Source organism: Cupressus sempervirens, chromosome 1, assembly GCF_028749045.1.
Source record: "Cupressus sempervirens isolate cs-2001-9-10 chromosome 1, ASM2874904v1, whole genome shotgun sequence".
Taxonomy (NCBI): domain Eukaryota; kingdom Viridiplantae; phylum Streptophyta; class Pinopsida; order Cupressales; family Cupressaceae; genus Cupressus; species Cupressus sempervirens.
In genome coordinates this window covers 304,004,811-304,022,095 of record NC_143118.1, presented here as the reverse complement: position 1 = coordinate 304,022,095, position 17,285 = coordinate 304,004,811, and the positions used below count along the sequence as shown (strand labels likewise).

Sequence of the window (17,285 nt, the reverse complement as noted above, 5' to 3'; positions counted from 1 at the left end):
TAACCGGAAGGGCAAGAGTTCAGATCCATTATAACCGTCTGCAAACTTCCAAACATAATTACTGAAATCATCTCTGAATATGAGTTCCAGCAAAAGAAAACCCAATGGCTAAATGAGATCTCTAAGTTTGAAATAACTAACACTGCAAAACTGAGAGTAATACATGGAATGCTTTGAAACGAAAATGGGACGAGTTTGAAAATCTGAGTTTCTCGTGATTTAAATTATGCCATTATGAATGAATCAATTAACAGAAAAAGCATAACCACGATTGCCAAATTTGATTTTCCGAAATAGGGTTTCTTTAAACATGAAGCCCAAAACCTTTATTCAATAATTTCAGAGAAAAACAATATTTTTTCCCATATAAAGAGGAAAAACAAAAGGGCCACTTGCCACTAAGGAAACAATAACACATTCATCATGTAAGTTTGAACTACAGAGAATGTGATCAGTACTTGTATATCATATCTGAATTGGCTTGGGTTAAAAATGGAAGGGGTGAAATAGGAGAAGCACTTTTACACGCTGTAATGCTTGGCATTGCCTTGGGTTAAGATAACCAGGGTAGGCCATGAGAGAAGCATCCTTTATGTGCCGGTATGTTTACAATGGGTCCCAGAAACAGACGCCACAAATCTAACAGGATTGTCACGAGCATTGCTGCTCCAAGTGCATCAATAGTTGTTCTCGACAAGCTCCATGGTTCACTTGTCTTCTCCTCCAATCTGACAAAACAAACAATTTTTTGTTTTTCAAAAGTCAGTTCAACAAAATTGCACGCAACAAAACATACCATTAACATTATCAGATTTTCCATTAACATTATCAGATTTCCACAATCCATTAGTAAATATTAATTTATTTCTGAATTTGATTGTGTTTTTATCATTAATGTTTTGGATCACACTCCGTGATCCATCATCAGGAAGAGAGAGCGCAAGAATAGTGATCATCATCAGGAAGAGAGAGCGCAAGAATAGTGATCACATTCTGTGATCCATCATCAGGAAGAGAGAGTGCAAGAATAGTGACACTCCGTGATCCATCATCAGGAAGAGAGAGTGCAAGAATAGTGATCACTATTCTTGCACTCTCTTCCTGATGATGTGATCCAAAACATTAATGCTAAAAACACACACAATTGAACCCAGAAACAAATTGGTATTTACCAACATTCCAAACAACCTCTGCAGATAATACTCGAGATAAATACTTTTCTGTAAGCACCTTCAAGGACATGAATTATGACGCTTCAACTAAATATTCCTACAGGAGGTGCAGTTTAGCTAAAGAATTTGTAATTGTCAGGCAACTTGTATATACCAGTTGAATAAATATTTAAGGATTGCATGGATAATAGACATACATTTCTCATATTTCTATTGATGTATTTTAGAAAAAGTACTTAGAACTAGTCCAAAATAGGCAATGCATTTGACCAATAGCTATCCAGCCACGAAAATGGATTATTGTATTTAACTTTTTAAAAAATTTATGAAAAAAAATCTAAGTGCTCCCCAGGTATGAGCAACCATTTCCGTGGCTGCACAGCCACTGCCATGCATTTGTTGATTACCTCTACATTGACTACCAAGCTTTACAAAGAATATTGACAGTCATGTCGTCAAACATGGCTAAATTAGTAGTTTAGGTAAAGCATCTCAGGCAAGTCATTATTTTTGATGAAACAAAACATTACAGTGAGATTTTTTTAATTGCATTTGGCAAAAGCCCTGTTTGGATACACCTTCATATTGATAATTGTCATACAGAAAAAAAAGCATATATATTTATTTGGACTGCATACGGCTGTAAAATGAAAGTGTACAGCTCTATGAGAACAACCTGCTGTCAGGTTTTATTTTTTTATTTGAAGTACAAGTGCATAACTGAAAGTGTACAGCTCTATGAGAACAACCTGCTGTCAGGTTTTATTTTTTTATTTTAAGTACAAGTGCATAACTGTATAAATATGAAGAATCAGAACAATATAAAAATATAAATCCTAAAACCATTTTTTTGTCGATAGCTCTAGAATGTATGCATTCAATTTATTTAGAGGGAATCATTTTTATTGTTACCAAGGTTATGGGGGCTCATAGAAGCCTGCTTTTGGTATTGAAGCCTATAGGAAAGATCAAAAAATAATAGAAGCCTGTTTTTGGTATTGAAGACTATTGGAAGCCCAATAAATTTTGAAAATAACAGTAAGTGTGTGCTATATGATAATGGGCTTCAAATCAAACCACTACTTATGATGACCGATAAACTTGAATAGACTTAGAGGGGGTCACTTGAGTTTTGGAAAAGTAATTATCATTTTTTTAAGACATGCAATTATTTTTACAGCCCTGGTTTAAATTGCTTGACAATAGAAAATTGATTGGCCTTGATAAGTATTTGCATCTGCTGTTTTAGCTGAAAAAACAACATAATATACTATGAAGCCCCCATTTTCGTGAGCATCAGAGGTTTTTTGGATTAGCTATTATTGATCCTCATAGGCTAAGTTAGAAGGTTAGAGGGTTCCCAATTGGCAGAACAGGAGGCTCTTTCCCCTTCCAGAGTCTAGAAGCATTCAAGATTTTCTCTTTGTTTGGTTAAGTTTGGTACACTTAGTAATTATAGTGAGTCATGTATACAACATTTCTATATTTGGCAGGGTACTTGGACCGGCTTCAGTTGCAGTGATGACCGTTGGCACCCTTGTTGATCAGGCATTCCAGAATTTACTAATTTTAGTAAATGAAGGCTTGATAGAGATGGTCTCTTACTATTTTTAGTAGGGAACCATGATTAGTAGTAGGTTACCTCCTGGTTTTGACAGAATCGAGAAATGATGAGTATCTTTGGAGTTATGGCATTTTAATCATTAAAAAATGAATACCTTATTAATAATTAATTAAAAGTGCAACGCATTAAATCTTATTTGACTTAAATATAAAAAAGGGTTATTTAATGATCATAAAGTCAAATAATAAAGTGCATTTGAGGAATAATGTAAACTGTTATTTTAAGAGATATAAGTGATCAATAAAATGTACTTCAAGTTATTTTGTTGTACACCAAATGGAAAGAAATATAACAAATTAATATATTTCAAATCATGACAACAAAAACAAATATGTTAAAAAGCCGAACTTTTGGTTTTAAGTCGTGAAAAGAGTATTCAAAGGTTTCAAGTCATGAAATAAGTATTCAAGAAGCTACTGGTTGATTGGGATTGATGTTATAGATGCATTCATTGAAGGATAAACTCATTTCTTAATGCATTTTTTTATTGTGTTTTGGTGAAGAGAAATTTGCAACAAGAGTTTCAAGTTTTTTCATCTGATGGAATTGTGAATTCTATCCAGATAATGCACTTTGAATTGGTAAATCAATGCCAGTAAATTGTGTCAATGCTACAGCTTCAACCAAAGGCCATGATTGAGCTTTATGGAGAGGAAATTCAGTGTTTTGAATCCACAGATATTTTGAAGATTGTTAGCAGGTTTAATTGAATGGTTATCCAAAATAGGTAACAGATTTTGAAATCAGCGTATGGACTTGTTATTGGCAGCCACAGTATATATATATATACGAGTTAAATCTTGAGCATTGAGAGTTCTAATCACTGGTTTTCTTGTGCACCTTAATTCATACTATTGCACAAGGTGACACTTATCTTGGAATTACCATCAAGCTGCAATTTCTTTTCCGGGTTCACTTCATTTTGTAATAAATAATTCCTCAAGAAATAGTGACATTGTAATAAGTTGATTCCCTGAATTGAAATAAGAAGTTGCAAGATTGCACAATAACTGTTTCATGAAATGATTTACTGTAGTTAATCATTTCAGTTTATATTGGATCACTAGCATACATGCCAAGTGTTTGTTTTCATGCTTATTGGATGTAGGAATCAGTTGCAATCATTTTCAATATTCATAAGACATTAAAAATTCAGAGAGTAGTTTTGCATTGCATCTTTGTTATTTGTTAAGCTTATTTACACTCATCTTTAAGCATTTGGTCATCATTGACAATCAGCAAAACAAAATAAAACTAACTAAAACTAAGAACAAGCACAGATTTTGCAAGACAAAGTATCTGACAATATTCCTTGGAGCTTAAATCATCACAACAGGGTCAGATTTACTAAGCGACATTATAGTGGTAAAGTTGGAACTGGTTTGGGTTCTTACAAATCAGAGTGGTTTTCTGCCATCCCGTTGGGGATGGAAGTCATTGAGCTCACACATTTCATTTTGAATGTACAACAGTTGTGCAGTTGTTTTAGTTATGGAAAAATCAAGATAATCAATTAAACAGGGAAACCAGTTGAATAGCACAATTGTTTCTAGGAAGCAGTCAAATGCCATAATGAAAAACTTGAAGAAAATTAAGCAAAATCAAAAAAGGATGGATGAATTGCTTTCAAACCCAACAACCATAAAAAGTTTAGCATGGTATATGACATCCATTTTAAAGGGATTTACATCAGAAAACAAAAAGGAAGAGAAACAAGAGGTCTCTATAGGTTGGACATCTAGAAATCTTTACAATGAACTTTCAGCAGCTAGTGACCAACATGCAGCTATTCCCATGGAGATTAAAAATCAGACTTACATCAAGGGAGATGTTGGACACAAAATACTCTATGATGACTTCCAGATTGGGAAGAAACTAGTGATGTATGAAGATGAACAACGTGCTCTTCACCGATACCCCACCTGGCATACCTTTGCACCATGGCTTTGAGCACACCATAGAGATGGAGGAAGGAGCCAAGCCTGTCCTCACCACACCCAACCACCATCCTAAGAAGTTCAATGATGAGAAAGAGAAGACAATCCAGGAACTCCTCGACAAAGGATAGATCAGACCCAGTTATAGTCCCTTTGCATCTTCGATGGTGCTAGTAAAGGAGGTTGGATCCATTCGGATGTGTGTGAGCTACCATGCATTGAACAAGAAAGTTATCAAAAACAAGTACCCCATTGATGTGGAGCTATATGGGGCTTAGGGTTTCAACCCAAAAACTTGATAAAGACTTCAGAACGATGTATGGTTTCACAAGGTTTACAAATGCAACTTATAGCTCTAATGGCCCAAACTATGAACTTGATCTTCCCAAAGTTCCACAAAAATCCTAAGGTTTTCTACTAACCCAATCCAATCAGGGCAGACAACTTTCAAAGTTACAAATGCCTATCTCCTGGGCAAAACCCAAATGCTGTCCTACTAGGCCTAGTGGGCAATTAGGCCTCCAATGGCAGTTTTCTCAACTTTTCTCAGAAACTTACCAGAACACTCCCAAAACAAACTTCCTATTCTAACACCCATTAGGCTTTTTAACAACATATCAAAAACTTAGCATCGGTTACTTTCAACCAATTTATCCAACTAGCCAACTATGACAGTTTCTAGGCCTAAATGAGCCCACTTTTACAAAGCAATCCTATCACAGAGTTAACACCCAACCTTGCAACCTTGTACAGAGTGTTATTTTGGTTCCAATTAGAGGAATATGAAGTCAACTTGACTCTACAGACTTCCTAATTACAAAAGCCACAATTTGCCCCACAAAATCCTCCAAACCTAGGACTTTCTCAATGTCGCCCTTCCAAACTCTATTTCAACCAAAAAATAGTTGATTCACCTTCCCCTTAACATACTCTAATAGATTCCATCATAACACAATGCCCTTATGAAGGCCAAACTCATACTGCCATACCTTTGCGTCAAATTTAGTGTTGCTTTGAACAACTATTCATGTGATGATCACCAAACATCAACATTTCTCCGCATAATTGGTTGGTAGCATATCATAATACAGGTCATAATATGACCATTCCATGAGAAACAAGAGCCTACATTCATGGAATGATCATTGGCCTTTGAAAGGGTTTTAAAACAGTTAATTAGAAATGCAAATTCCTTATATCTTTTCAACAACAATTGAGAAAATGCTACAATAAACTACCTTAGATCATGCACAATGCCTTAATACAGGTTTATTGGTGTTCTTCAATCATTAGACGTGCATAGGATATATGAAAAATCAAACTATCATAAAGGAAATTGCAAAATGACTTACTTTTATTGCCTTCAAATGTCTCAATCTATACAAATGATGTTACAATCATACCCCCTGACTCCCCATGCCTTGATCAGGCTATATGCGATGCAAATCAACTCTCTCAAATAATCCAAGTCAGTTGCAAATGATTACAAACCCAGTAAGACCATTAAACATGATTTCCCCTCTAATTTGAACTAGTCATTAGAATTCAAAAATTTGAATTTCTAACTCTTATTTAATTAATTTATTATGCATTCTGACCTATCAATTTTGCATCCTATTTCTCCTAGAATCTATTTAACTCATCGGACCTTACTACCCCATTTTGATCTACTTGGGCACTTTGGCCCCCCTTACAAGAGTTTCTGGTCCTAAGCTCCTTCTAAGGACCTTTAGGACTTTTACATACATCATGACAAATGGTCATGATTGACATTATAACATTTCAATTGACCTTAATTGCTCTGAAGTCTTCCTTCATAGCTTGGACCCTCATGTGTTCATGTATTCTCCTATGTGCCCTTGCACCACCTATCCTCAGGATCGAAAAGTTGTTGAATGAGTTACATGGGGCAATCTATTTTTCCAAAATAGATCTCTACTCTAGCGACCATCAGATTCATGTGAGAGAACCAAATTCAATGAAGACAACATTTTGTTACCATTACAAAGATTATTAGTTCATGGTCATGTCATTTAGGTTAACCAATGCTTCTGCCACTTTTCACTCATGTATGAACCACATCTTTGTCAAAAAACTGCCCAAGTTTTTGTTGGAGTAACATTTGAAGCATTGGAAAAACTTCTAGAAATTATGGAGACAATTGTTATTCACCAAAATGTCCAAATGTGAATTTGGAATGACAGAGATATTATACCTAGGACATATCATCAATCGTTAAGGTATTCAGATACATCGAGAGAAAATTCAAGCAATCTTTGTCTGTCAGCCTCCCAAGACTCTCTCAAATTGGTGTGAATTCTTTGGGTTGTGTAGTTATTATAGAAGATTTGTGAAGGAATTCTCACAACTCAATGCACCATAACAAACCTGACGAAGAAGGGATCTTTCCATTCAAATGAGTAGGTACAACGCACCTTTAACAAACTAAAGGAAGTCCCGAGTTCATGTCCAATCCTCGCTCTACGCGACTTCACTTGGACCTTCACCCTGGAGTGCGACACATCAAGAGAAGGTATTGGGATGGCATTGATGACAGACTGTCAGACTATTCCATTTGAGAATCGCAAGCTCTCGACTGCAAAGTGACTCTACTCCATCTACCACAAAGAGAGGCTCGCCATCATGCATGCACTGACAAAGTTTTCGTAGTACCTCATCAGAGCAAAGTTCAAGGTGCAAATCGATCAAACAGCCTAAGATATTTCTTGAAGCAAAGGGATTTAAATGAATGGCACTAGAAGTGGGTGAGTAAAATCCAAACATTTGATTTTGACATTTAGTATGTAAAGGGAAAAAATTGTAGTGCTTGTTGTGCTATCAAGAAGGCGTGTGATCTTCTCTATCTCATATTTCAGCGGACTAGAGGGCAGACCTATTGGTTGAGAACTCCAAGAACACATTTGTGTGCTGATGGATGATCAAGTTCAAGATGACAAGTACAGGGTGGTTGACGACATCATCTACTACAAGGCAAAATCTATTTAGTGCCTAAGTCCATGATGAAGGAAAGAATTTAAAAGAGATGCCCAACTCACCTTAGGCTAAGCACCCAGGATAATTGATGACCTACAGACGGATTCAAAAAAGGTTTTCATCAAAGGGCCTCAAGAATGGCATCCTACAATATGTGCGGGAATGTTCCGCTTACCAACAGAACAAGTCCAAGCACACCTTACCTGTCGTCAGTAGAAATTGTGTATCAGCCGACGGGTCCCTTCGGAAAGGTTCTTGTTATGTAGCCGACGAGTCCCTTCGAAAAGGTTTTTGTTATGTAGCGACATGTTGTATGTGGCCAACAGACTCCTTCGGGAAAGTTCTTCGAAAAGTATTTATAACCCCTTCGGGAAGCATTGTAATCATCAGATCATATCATTCAAGCATAATGTAATGTTCTGGCATATGCGAATAATAATAAGAAGAGTTCTGTTGTTCGTGTTCGTGTTCATTATCTGTGTGCAATTCTTAATTAACCTATGCGGTAAACATTTGGCGCCGTTGCCCGATGGACTTGGTACGTAGGCAGGCGGATATGAATTAAATGCCGAATCAATTGAACAAAGATAAGAGTAAGCTGAAGGAAAAAGATGACATACGCGTTGCACAGGAAAATTTAATTTTGGCTCAACAGATAGAGCGCCGAACGAGATTCCAAAAGATTGTCGACAGAAACAGGAGTGCGGAAGGATTGTTGAAGGAGACTCGACAACAGCTTGATTTGGCGGAAGAAGCACGGGAGGAATTTCTGAACCTGCATACGCCACGGGAAGAGAATCCTGACGGAAGGAGATCGACTCGAAGAACTCAAAGTGCCGAAGGAGCACGAGCGTGGAGTGACCTCTTTGTCTGAGATATACTTCCGGAACGAACAGCTTCGGTTGACGAACCCTCTTCTTCACCAAACAATGCGGAAGTCGAAAACAACGCGGGTGTTGAAAACAACGCGGGTGTTGCAAACAGCGCGGGTGTTGAAAATAGCGCAGAACCCAAAAATAGCGCAGGTGTTGAAAACAGCACAGAAGTCAAAAACAGCGCGGAAGCCGGAAACAGCGCATGTGTAGAAAACAGCGCGGGTGTTGGAAATAGCGCGAGTGTGCAGAACAGCGCGGATGTCTAGAACAGCGCGGGTGTTCAGAACAGTGTGGGAGCTCAGAACAGCATGGGTCCTCAAAACAGCGCGGGAGTGCAAAACAGCACAGGTACACAACAAAACCCTCAACATACAATGATAATGGCAGTTCCGAAGGAAAAGTTGCCTAAATTTGATGGTGATGAAGCAGTTGATCCCATTCGACATTGTAAAACATGTGAAACCATCTGGAGGGCAAATGGCATAACAGATACAAATGAATGGATACGACAATTTCCCGCTACCCTACGGGGTGTTGCGATTGATTGGTTTACTAATACTAATCCACAAAAGTTAAACAGTTGGGATAATATTAAGGAGGAGTTCATCGCAGAATTTCAACTTCTGCGCGACAATAATGAAATTGTAGCGAAGATATTCAATACCAAACAAAAGAAGAATGAAACAGTATGGGTCTTCGCCAGGAGGTTGAAGGACTTAATCAGTAAAATGGAGAATAAACCGGCAGATGGGCTCCAGAAAAGATGGTTCATTGAAGGCCTTCACCCAAAGCTGCGGAAAAAGATGAAGATCGTGCCACCATCGACATTTACTGAAGCATACAATCGGGCATTGAACCTCGAAAGTGAACAGAAGAGAAAGAAGAAGAAGACCAGCTCATCTGATTCAGATGACGATGAGCCTTCGGGAGAAGATAGCAGCGACGATGAAGGCAGCAACAAGAAAGTTTGTGCTCTTCAGGAGGACATGCTTCGGATGATGAGGGAGTTCAAAAACATGAACAAGGAGACTAAGGGCAACGACCTATGGTGCACGAAGTGCAAGAAAGAAGGCCATACGAAGGGATCATGCCCGAAAGATCAATTTTGTGGGATTTGCCAGATTATGGGACACCCAGTAAAGGAATGCCCTTTCAACTTGAAAACAACAACACCGCAGCAAGTGTCCCTGACACAGGAGGCATCCCCGTTAGGAGGGAACGGGAACAACAGTACGGAAGGTGCCACATCGGGCGGATACAGAAACAACTGGCACGGTCAAAATAACAACAATAGCAGCAACAACAATACAGGCGGAAGGAGTTGAATTCAGTATGATGCGAATGGTCGACCAATTGTTCAATGCCGCGCATGCAATCTGTGGGGTCATTTCGCCCGAGACTGTACCACGGCGAACACACCGAAGTTGTTATGCAGATGGTGTGGACCTGGTGATCATTAAGATGCTAGGTGCCCGAAGTCCGGAGTAAACTTGATTACTGTTGGGATGGATGAGGAAGAAGTTCTAGCAATCACACGACAGCAAGCGAAAGTGTACCCCGACCCGGCGGAAGAAAAGAAGAGACTGGAGGAAGCACCGGTAGAGATCTAGAAAGCAACACAGGCAGAAATGACACACCTGAAGGACACGCCGAGTACTTTCGTACGGAACTGCACAGAACAGAACATTGTACGGCAAATTTTGCAAGCCGAGATACTTGTCAGGATAAGTAATCTGTTGCTCACTATGCCTCAGCTCCGATCGGCACTCACAAACATCGCTCTCGCTGCTCAACTACCAGGAGAACATGGAAGGAAGCAGGAAAGTGGAGCAAGTACAGTGGACAAAAAGGAGGAAGGTGGCGCAAGTGCATAAGATCCGATGTTGTTAGCCCTCTCATCCGGACGCCATCCGGCAATCGTCGAAATGGGAATTCTCGGGACTGTATTGACGGAAACAATTGTGGACGGAAGGTCTGGTGTCAATGTGTTGCCTGAAGACACTTGGAAAAAGTTGGGACAGCTGACATTATGGCCGCCTACATTCCAGCTACTAACGGCCGATCAACATGGAATCAAGCCATTGGGAGTCCTGACAGCACAACCAATGATGATTGGAACACAGCCATTCCTATTGGACTTTGTCGTGATCCCACTGAAGCGGAGAGGATATGATGCCATTCTCAGCCGGGGGTGGCTGATACAAGCCAAGGCAAAGCACGATTGGAAGAAAAATACTTTATCAATCAAAAGCAAAGGCCAGAAGTCTGTCATCAATCTACACACTTAGATGGTTGGAGAAGAAGCTCTATGGTCGGATTCTGAAGGAGAAGATGATGAGAGGAGGCATAGTATGGAACCCGATCAGGAGGGAGTCCTACGATTGGAAGGAGATGACGATCTGGATTTAGTAAATGGTCTTTACCACTGGCAGATAGAGTATTACGAGCTCTTTCCAAGTTGTAATATGCTAAGGATCGACGAAGGTAAGAAGGAAGAAGGAAATGAATGTCCGAAGGAACACAGAGAAGCCAAAGGAGGAAATGAATGTCCGAAGGAATACAGAGAAGCCGAAGGAGGAAATGAATGTCCGAAGGAACACAGAGAAGCCGACGGAGGAAACGAATGTCTGAAGGAACATGGACAAGCCGAAGGAGGAAATGAATGTTCGAAGCAACACAGAGAAGCCGAAGAAGGAAACGCGGGTATGACTGAAGTTGAAGGACAGAACATACAGTATGAACCCAAAAGAAGGAAAGATTCTGCTGTACGATTGCGCAAGAAGAAAGTATTACGTCGAACCACAGATATAGTAGAAAGGTACCAGTGGCAAGGAAGACACATCATACGGTCCACACAGGAAACAAAATGGAAGGATTTAATAAAAGTTGCAGCAGTACGGAGTGATATGATGATATGATAGATTTTAATGACGTCCACGAGACTAAAGTAGTCTATGGGACCCATGCAATCACCCTCCCGAGTCAGGAGCGGAACTAGTCAGTTGTAAAGTTTCGGTTAACTTGTCTCTCCTTCTTTGAAGTTTGGTAATCAAATCCGCTGCTCTCTTCACTTGATCTTCCTCGAATAAATAGTTGAAGTCCTTGTTCTGCAGTATTTTTGTATAACCAGATCCAATGTCATTGTAAGCCAGGCAGTCTTTGACAAAGTGCTGCTCTGTCTCAACTATTCCCATATTACAAAATAAACATGTTCTGTCTGCCCACTCTTCCTTTGGAACTTGCCACCGACCAGTTTCACATCGCAATTGATGTGAACTAGTTCGAAGTTGTGCCATCAACATTTTTTCTTTCCAGTTAATAGGTGCTCTTATATAGGCCTTTTCATCATGACTAGAAGTGGGATTAAATTCTTTAATGTAATAAGATTTTTTCTGCCCTATGGGTCTTGTCCACAAAATATTGCGAAATTTTTAATTGACAAACTTTTTTATTTCTATAATGTTATCCGGGCAAGTTTGGACGTTGATATCCCATTTTCGCATCCATTTGTCATTTTGCTTCATCCATGTGCTTTTTCGCCTCACAAGTTTTTCCTCTATGATCAACTTGGGCCAACGATGTGTTTCCAGCCCTTGGGTTTTCTTTAAGTAGCTTATCATCTGGACCAAAGCAACGGCTTCTAATGGAAAGGATCCCACCTCCGCCAAAAGGATCTCATACGTGTTATTCACAGCCAGAAGGGGCAACTAACGAAGTCCATGGTACGGACCTTTGGGAACAAACTGGGTGATATGGAGATGACACAGAACAAGCGTAGCAGGTTTCAACCAGGATAGTTGGCGTTGAGAGATGATGGACAGAATAAGATCAACCCAGGCAAGTTCAAAGTTAAGTGGGTTGGACCATATCAAATTCGGGAAATGGGTGATAATGGAGCAGTAAAACAATGGATGCTAGACGGAAAGGAAGCTGCTGACACAGTGAATAGGTCGAAGTTGAATGTTTGCCATGAAAGAAGTAATGCACCTCCATGGACAAACAACTGAGAGAAGAAGACTGTAAGTACTGTACATATATAAATATTGTACATAGTTGTTAAAAAACAAAAAACAAAGAGGAAAAGTACCGTACGGTTTTCAGGGAAAAGTACCATACGGTTTCATATTTGAAGGGAAAAGTGTCGTACGGTTTCCATATCTGAAGAAAAAGGTAGCACTGTACGGTTTTTCATATTTGAAGGTGTACGGTTTTGCTGTAGTACGGTTTTTAATACAATGTACGGATTTTAATTGAAGATTGGTGTACAGTTTTAGGTGTAGTACAATTTTTTAAAGTGAGGTACGATTTTTTAAGAGATGCATGTTGTAATTGGGACTACCGTACGGATTGTAATAGCCTGAGAATGTACGGACTTTTGCACTGTACTGATTTCCATCATTCCTGCCGTACGGATTCAGAGAGGGAAACTGTTGTACGAATTTGTGGTCTTTTGGTGGTACAGCTTTGTTATTTGATTTTCCTTCTAACTTCTTCAGAGTGCGCATTTTCAATCTCCTCTTGCGTGTACGATTGTGAAAATCATTTCAAGGGTTGCAATTCACCATACGTGTTTGAAAGAATTCTCCACTATACGGATTTTCAGTATAATATGGTGTACGGGTTTTGCATAAATGATAAATATGTCGTACGACTTCTACCTGTTATTGCATTCAAACTTTGGAGGACGTTACAGGATACTGCATAAGGAAGAAGTCAATAGAGTGGCAGGATGTATGGTGTAGTTGTACATTGGTAGCACAGAAGGGTGACAAGAGGTTTTCTGCTTTAAAAAAAAAAACATCGACAAATCAAGAATGCTCAGAATGAGTATCGGATGATGCCATAGGGAAGGAGAAGCATTAGCGATTGCCAAAAAGAGTGTAGAATCAGCAGAAAATGACAGAAATGGTGTGTTCCGTGCAGTTTTGTGTGGGTTTCAGAGTGCTAATTTGGTCTTGGCGGCGAGGGTCACTGCCCTAGGACCCCACGAGGGTGCTACCCCTCGACCCCGCCCCCTAGACCCCCAGTCGTTGTGGATATTAGTCGTGAGAGTCTAACCAGTTGAGAAGACTTGGAGCTGCTGCAGGCATGGAGTGTCTGTGTACCAGAGGCACTGAGAGTAGGTGTTGGCCGTGAGGCTGTCTTGGTGGATGCGTAGAGAGCTCGGGAGGAGCTGATCATCCAGTTGGAGGCAGTGCAGCGACACTTGGTTCAGTGTACTCGGAATTGGAAGGCAGAAAGTGGCACAGGTGGCTATCAGGGTCAAATGTTAGATTGGCTAAGGTGACAGTGTTGAAGACCAGTTAGTCAGTCAATGTATTTTGGTTGTTGATTTGTCTTAGAGATTTTGTAATAGTCGTCAGGAGACGACTTTTCTTTTTGGAGGGGATGATGTCGTCGGTAGAAATTGTGTATCAGCCGAAAGGTCCCTTCAAAAAGGTTCATGTTATGTAGCTGACGAGTCCCTTCGAAAAGGTTTTTGTTATGTAGCGACATGTCGTATGTGGCCGACGGACTCCTTCGAGAAAGTTCTTCGAAAAGTATTTATAACCCCTTCGGGAAGCATTGTAATCATCAGATCATATCATTCAAGCATAATGTAATGTTCTGGCATATGCGAATAATAATAAGAAGAGTTCTGTTGTTCGTGTTCGTGTTCATTATCTGTGTGCAATTCTTAATTAACCTATGTGGTAAACATTACCTACAGGAATGCCCCAGCTGTTGCCAATCCCTAACCCGGAGTGGGATAGCATCTCAATGGATTTCTTCACTGAGCTTCCCAAAGTGCAAGGAAAGGATTGCATCTTTGTTGTAGTCGCTCGCTTGACCAAGTATGCTTATTTCTTCGCCATATCCACAGGTTACTAGGTGGCTCAAGTGGTCGAGTTGTTTTTTAGAGAAGTTTTCCACTTGCACAGACTTTCGCAGAACATGGTAAGTGACATAGATATTTGTTTCCTCAATATCTTTTGGAGGGAGTTATTTCGGCTGGCAAGGACAGAGTTGTCACCAAGCACGAGTTACCAACCGCAAACAGATGGGCAAACAGAGATTGTAATCAAATGGCTGGAGGGATGTCTCAAGAACTATGTTTCAGCACAACAAAACGCATGGGTTCATTGGCTACATTTGGGTAAGCATTGTTACACCACTACCTATCACATGTCAATATACAAGGCACCCCTTAAAGCATTGTACAGTTATGAACCTTAATCATTCATGGATCTAGCATTCAGTGACAGTTGTGCATCGAGGGCCAAAGATTGGCTACAAGAGAGTTTGGATATCTTGAGATCTCTTAAGGAAAACTTACAGAAGGCTCAAAACATACACAAGATGTATGTTGACCAACACCGGACGAAGAGATGTTTTAAGGTTGTTGGTCTGCTATACCTCAAGCTTCAACCATTCAGACAATATTCTCTAAAGATGTCTAGTAAGTCAAAGTTAAGGTCACATTTCCATGCACCCTATAGAATGGTTCAGAGGGCGAAGTTGCCTACAAATTAGAGCTTTTTGAGGGAAGTCAGATTCACAATGTCTTTCATGTGTCGTGTCTGAAGATCATAGGAAAACATTACAGGGTGTCCGAAGAGTTGCCTACTATTAACAAAGAGAGGAACTCATTTTGGAGTCGGCAGAGATCATTGACTGTCAAGGCGTTTCTTGAGGGATGAAGGATCTTCTAGTTGAGGATAACCTGATAAGGCGAGAAGATTCTAGAGCATCCAAGACTACAATTTCTTGAGGACAAGCAATTTTTGGGCAAGGAGGACTATGAAGTCCCTCAAATTATTAAATAAAATAATATAATAATGTTTTGTATATTTGGCCCCAACAATTAATTTAATTATCTCTCGGGCCCGTTTTTACTTTTATTGTTTGTAGGAGTGACTCCCCACCTTATTCTACTATGCTCTCTTGTTTTGAATGTGGCAAATTTGAAGCAATATCACTATTTAAATCAAAAATTAATTCTAGCATCATTGGGATTTGGCATTCATCTATCTGATGTCTATTCTTGTTTATATAGCATCTTGCAAATCCCTTTATTATCCGTATTATGGATTTAAACTATGCATCATACTTGGACTGTGCAATTACTCATCAAACATACTGAAGGCGGATTCCAGTGGAAAAATTCGTACATGATTTGTCAAAATCAAAGGCACAATATGGTACAACAATAGAAGCCGCAAGTCATACGGTCTAAAACATACGCGCTCGCTTGAGGGGGGAGAAGTGTCGTATAACGCATTGTCTAGTCGCATGCCATACCTACCATACATCCACACCACTTTGTAACATTGTACGTCCTAAGTCGAGCAACCTTCCCAACAACTATATGCCTCCCTTGTTCATCATACAAACTTCTCTTGTACATTCATTGTCATGCATTCGGATCAATTGTACATCCCCCGTCATTGACATATGTGCAGCCTTAGTGAATCCATTCATGTCTCTCTTTGCACCTCTCTAGGTTAGGACCTTTCAAGAAGCTCGATTTTTTCTTAAAACAATCACCAAATGTTATGAAATCCCATCTAACCACTCTGATACCAAGTTATGGTGAATCGGTGTTGTTATTAAACAAAGGAGACAAAAGCTCCTTAGATAGATTTTAGAAACACATGTGAATTAAAGACGATAATAGAAACTACATAATACATTAAAGACTAAGTAAGATGACCAATAAAGAAACATTATAATATTATAATAGCACTTATATTAATGTTCTCAAATTTGAATTTGTTAAGAAGAGAGGAATTCATAGTCATGCTGCTTATATAACAATGATGAAAATCAAGATAAGCTGCTGCCGAAAGTGTTGAGGGAATGCAGCAGTGACAAAGCAATGTTTGCATTAAAAAGAAGTAAGATTGTTATTAAAAGAAGTGAGACACGGTTTTCATAGAAAAGATAGAAAAGCGATTCCTGGTAACACAATGAGATAAGGGTTCAGCTGTCAGAAAGGATTTGGCTGCAAGTAAGGGTTTGGCAAAAAGAATCTATATTCTTTTCTTCATAGAGACATATTTGATGGTTGCAGATATTGATATGATGATCTTAAATTAAATGACACAGTTGTTTGTACAGATTTGACTCATTTTAGTTTGTTGTTGTTTTCATTGATTGTTTTTGATAATTGTGATTGAGAAGTCCTGACAAAGAACAGATTGATATGATAGAAGTGTGTGTGATCAATGGCTTGTATGTGCGAATCAGTTATGTTCAATTTATGATGCAGGTAAAGGCAGAATGATAAATGATTCACAATGAAATGGAGTAATACTCTGAATTTGCATTGTACAGTGTTTTTTAAGGGGTTGCTGCTCTTTGGAACGGGTGCTCCTAAGACTCATAAGGGGTTGGTGCTCTGAATTTTGGCTACTTTAGCCTAATATAAAATGTGTTTATAGTGCTTTTCTACCATTTAAGGGTTTTCTACTCAAACATTAGTGGCATGGTCTTATATTTGTATCTTGGATCGCTTAATTGTTTCATCTGCTGTTGATAATATCCTTTGATCTGCTGCAAATGATAATATTATTATGTTAAATTTAGAACCACAATTGCATGTAAACAAAGAACAACTAAATCAAAACACATAAACACCAGATATAAGCTAGAAAACCCTCCTACTCGAGGGATAAACCCAGTAATACAAAAATTCTCCTTT

At 39.2% G+C, this 17,285-nt stretch overlaps 1 protein-coding gene across 2 annotated transcripts in view; it reads right to left on the bottom strand.

The window, feature by feature from the left end:
• Window positions 1-279: 279 nt before the first annotated feature.
• Window positions 280-17,285, bottom strand: part of CPI1 (cyclopropyl isomerase) — a 126,536-nt gene continuing 109,530 nt past the window's right edge. For both annotated transcript variants that reach the window (XM_089823432.1, XM_089823435.1), the window contains one exon: window positions 280-728. In XM_089823432.1, the coding sequence (XP_089679558.1) occupies window positions 554-728 (175 nt within the window). In that variant the 3' untranslated portion in view covers window positions 280-553. The remainder of the gene's footprint in view (window positions 729-17,285) is intronic.